We start from the raw sequence: 4,756 nt of genomic DNA, 5'->3' as shown, positions 1-4,756 counted from the left end.
ACCCACCGCCGCCATGTGTTGAGGTCTGTGGTGGTCTTCTGTGGCGGCGTGGAGCAGCTTCCCCTCCACACTGAACACGGCTCTTGTTTCCTGTTAAATGGCTCCAGCAGCACAACGCCGCTGTCATACAGTTGGTAATGATTTCAACGAGCTCGGGGCCTCTCTCTCTCTCTCTCTCTCTCTCTCTCTCTCTCTCTCTCTCTCTCTCTCTCTCTCTGTCTGTGTCTCTCTCTGTCTCTCTCTCTCTCTCTCTCCCTCTCTCTGTCTGTGTCTCTCTCTGTCCCTCTCTCTCTCTCTCTCCCTCTCTCTCTCTCTCTCTCTGTCTCTCTCTCTCTCTCTCTCTCTCTCCTCCGTTCTCACACGGATCTTTTTCTTCTTCATTATCACTCCGCTCAGGCTGGATCGGAGGTGGAGTGTGTTCTGGTCTCAGAACCAGAACCGGCTCTGTTGGTGGAGTGTGTAGAATCAGGCGCCCCGGTGCGTCTCTGGATGGGTGGTGGTGGTGGGTTGTGGGTGGTCCTCGGGTCACCTTGGGCTCAGGTTTGTGAGCCGTTCTCTCAGTAAAGGTGAGAGGTGAGAGGTGAGAGGAGTTCTGTGTTGGGCGCTTTGCAGCGGGAGAAAAAGGAGGTTGGGTTCTGTTGATCTTGTGCAGCCAACACGTTTTTTTTCACTCCTTCCTTTTTCTGCTTTTGTCTCTGAAGCTCGTGTTTCTGATCCGCGGCTTCAGTAAAAGCAGAAACACACGTCTCGTCCTGAGGCTTCCTGTAAACCTGGACACACATCCACAGAGTCCACATCCAGATGTAGTGTGTTTCTGCCATAACTTGGGGGCAGCAGAAACAAGTAGGGGAGTCCCGTGTTCCCGCTCTTTTAGCTCTGTGTTTGGTCTCCAGCAGCTGCAGAGGGAAACATCTGGCTCTGTAGCTGCTAGATGCTCCGCTGTGTTCACCAGCCGCTCCCTGACTGTGGCCGCGAAGGCCGAACCCCAATCAGACCATCACACGGAGATTTCCGTTGTGTCGCAAAGCACGGCTCCCGTCTCCTAGCAACCTTGACAACAAGTCACTTTTTTCCACAAAAACTTTTTGTTTTAAGTCTCTTGGTTTTAACAGTTGAACCGTTCGCTGTTGAACCGAGCTGAAACACAACACGGACGTTTAGCAGTTTGATCCTCAGGCTCTCTGTCGGCGTTGTCTGCTTTCATTTCCTGCGCGCAATGAATCTTGGGATATGTCGGACCGCGAGGGATGCACCTGTTGGGTGACAGCTCTGACACGCTCTGTAGAGCTGAGAGAAACTCCAGGTGGTTTCCTCACTGTGAGTCACAGGTGATTCATGGTTGTACCTGTACGATGACGCACGTTGTGTCATCGCTGCAGCTGGTTTTTACTTTGTTGGTTTGGAGGCTGATTCGTTAACAACAAACTACAGTGAGTTCTCCTTCTGTCTTTAAGCCTTTTCTTGTCTTGGTCCTTCGCTCCTGTCACAGTTACTACGACCACTAGATGTCGCCTAGCAACAGAACCTAACTATGATGTCATGATAAGCTGCTGCATAGACGACCCGTGGGCTCGTTTCTTACAGGACAGTCTCAGCTAGGCTAGTTGTTTCCACCTAACTCCAGTCTTTATGCTAAGCTAAGCTAACAGGCTGCTGTGTAGACATGAATGTTACATTTCTAAAAAATCTAACTGTTCCTTGAAGACTGAAAACCTGAGCCTCCAACTTCTCCGTCCTCTGTATCTCTGAAACTCAGTTTGCACGCTCTTGAACGTCTCATGATGCAACATTCAAGTGAGGTCGGAATATTTGAGCTTCTCAAAGAAAAAGACCGGAGGCCAACACGAGCCTCCACGTGGAAACACACACAGGTAGTCGAGTCTAGTATTTGATGTGGACCACTTCAGATGTGGGAGCTGCTGGGCCACTATTACAGACACACACACACACACACACACACACACCTATTTACACACAGGTATAAAAGTCGCCCATGTGTTTCCAGTCTCGCTCCTTATGGGCCACATGATCCACTTCCCGTCTCAACAGGAAAACTCCTGTAAATCAGCCTCATTAGCCCACTGACCTGTGTGTGTGTGTGTGTGTGTGTTTGTGTTTGAGTGTGTGTGTGTGTGTGTGTGTGTGTGTGTGTGTGTGTGTTGCACAGGAGCGACTCCCCTGCAGGATCCAGTAAGCGGCCGACCCCCCAGCGCCCTGCAGATGCTGCGGCAGCGCGTTCGGAGGCTGAGGACCTGTTTGAGGACTTCTGACCCTTCACAGACCCACGTGATCACGTGATCACATGATCACATGATCACAGCTCTGATGTAGACTGGCAACGCTCTGATATTTTTACACTGAATGTTCAGATTAAAGGTCAGGGATTATAGGAAACTTGTTTTTAAGGAAACAGACGGTGACGAGTGAAAGTTCATTCCCTCTGTGTTTTGATGGCGGGTGACGAGAGCAGAGGTCTGATTACAGCCCGATTTTATTCATCAGGAAGTCTAGCTAAAGTAAAGAGAAGAAGAACGACCCTGAATCCCCTCAAAACAACATCTGTTTACATTCAAGTGACCCGCTAATTAACGATGTCGGGAACAGAGAGAGGAGACGGGTTACAGTAGGACAGTCTGTGAGCCGAGGAGGGAAACGCAGGAGGTCGGCGTCGATTGAATTTGTCGTTTTCCAACCAGCTTCGACCACAATCATTTCACAACCGTAACCATGTGTTTATTAACGGAACCACGGCCACAGATGTTGCATCATCTCGATGTAGGAGTCACTTTAACCCAAAACAATGAACCAAAGCTTTCTCTGTTCAAGTCGACCCGAACTTTAACCACCGGAGCTGCACCATCAAATCAACAGATCCATCCGAGTGTCGGAGGCAGAGACGGATGAGAGTGGAGTCCGATCAGGAAACACGAGGTCAGGGTCCTGCTGCAGACAGGTAGACCTACCTGTACGTCAGGAGCTGCATGTGTGGATCCAGCTTCTTCCTCTGTTCGCTCACAAGCCCAAGTGAAAAGTTCAGAGCGAGTCTTCGTGGTTCTGCTTCTTCGTCCTGCAGCGTCACAGACGGAAAAGCTTCGACTACGTTCATGCAACGTTTCAAACAAACAATATTTTTCCTACGACTCTTTAAATCTTGTTTTAAGATAAAGTTTAAGATAAAGACTCAGGCGCTCGTTAGTCAGCTGACCCCATCACGTTCATCAGACCTCCGCTCTCAGCTTCTCGTCCTGCTGCTGCTGGAACTCGTCTCCTGTCTGTAGTTTCACAGTCACAACTTTGTGCGTCATGAACTGCTTTTCTACATATTTACACATCTGTCTTTTTAATATTTGTACCAAATAAACGATGTAAATGTTCACTGTTTAACTACGAAGTGGTCATTGATTGTTTTATTTGATTGAAATGATCTTTAAAGGGGAACGTCATTAAAATAACCTTCACAGCTTTTCTTGATTCAGTCGAATCTGAATCAGAAAATATAAGAATGAAACCTTCTTGCTTCTGGTCTGTTCCAGCGTCCGACCTGCACTCTGGATTCTCTATCAGTGTTTTAATCTGTGTGGGAAAAGGGGGATTTTTGTGGGTGAGATGAAGTCATGTGAACACAGCATCATCATCATCATCATCATCCTGCAGCTGACTGTGTTAGCCAATCAGAAGCAGGCTGGTCCACATTCTGGGTAAATTCCTTTTGTCTTGCTTTTCGCTGTTTCCCTAACAACTGTCGGGAAACGAATGATTGTAGCTGTGATAACTTTCTTTGTAGCGTTGCTCATCTGATCAGAGTTCAAACGCCTGTTCCTCAGACTCCGGTCTTTCCTGGACCAGATCTCACTGTCTCTCCAGGACTTGAGGCACAGACTCTTGTTCTGTGTTTGATTTGACCAGCTGGTGAAAGGCGGGAAATAAATGATGATTTACTGCTCTTCTTTTCAGCCGTGACTCCTCGTTCACGCGGTCCGCAGCTGCTGCTGTTTGTGCAAGCCGAGCGCATTGTGGGTCAGATCTAAGCATCCTCTTCAGACCAGGACCAAGACCTGTGTTTACTGGGGGAGGGGGAGGGGGGGTCTAATAGAGTTGCAAAGTGGGAGGAACTATTCCCATTCATTTTTTTGTTTGGTGACAGTTGAAACTCTTCTCTGATGTTGAGCAACATGAAACTGCTTCAGAAAATATCTTTTTTTTTTTTCAATTAAAAACTTAATTGAAGAAGTTAACTACAGTTCCCATGGTGCATTTCAGCATCAACATCCAATTACAGATTCCTGTTAGCTATGTGCAAAGCCAGCAGGGAGGAAAGCTACAGGTTTTGCTGTTTAGAAAACTGTTTTTTAAAAAACTTCAACACAGCTCTGATTGTGGCCTCTTCTCCAGAGCACATGCAGCTGAGGCTTATGGGTATCGTAGTCTTTAGAGCCGTCCATCACACTGACAGATAAAACCTGATTTCTCAGAAACAAAGTTGAGATAATTCAGAACATGAACCTGTTTGATCTTTACATCACTCTTTACATTGAGTTGCATTGTGGGATATGTAGTATCCAGTGTTTTTGGAGCTTTTTTTTTTTTTTTTTAAATGTGAAATCAGTAGTGACTCTTTAATGTCTCTTGGTGTAGACTCTCTCTCTCTCTCTCTCTCTCTCTCTCTCCAACTCACTTCCTCCCTCTCCTCCTCCCACTCTCTCTCCCATTCACTCTATTCCTCTTTTTGTCACACATAGCCCCCCCCCCCCGCCCC

General features: G+C 47.4%; 1 protein-coding gene across 2 annotated transcripts in view; it reads left to right on the top strand.

Annotated features, from left to right (window-relative positions):
• xrcc4 (X-ray repair complementing 4) overlaps positions 1–3,374 on the top strand; it is a 24,159-nt gene extending 20,785 nt beyond the window's left edge. For both annotated transcript variants that reach the window (XM_023419057.2, XM_023419055.2), the window contains exon 8: positions 2,168–3,374. In XM_023419057.2, coding sequence (XP_023274825.1) covers positions 2,168–2,270 — 103 coding nt within the window. In that variant the 3' untranslated portion in view covers positions 2,271–3,374. The remainder of the gene's footprint in view (positions 1–2,167) is intronic.
• Positions 3,375–4,756: the final 1,382 nt, after the last annotated feature.

This window comes from Seriola lalandi, unplaced genomic scaffold (assembly GCF_002814215.2).
Source record: "Seriola lalandi dorsalis isolate HSWRI2012SDOR001 ecotype SW California unplaced genomic scaffold, Sedor1 jcf7180002054590, whole genome shotgun sequence".
In the NCBI taxonomy this organism is placed as follows: Eukaryota; Metazoa; Chordata; class Actinopteri; order Carangiformes; family Carangidae; genus Seriola; species Seriola lalandi.
The sequence above is the reverse complement of the archived record's forward strand: the minus strand, read 5'-3'. Positions and strand labels throughout refer to the sequence as shown.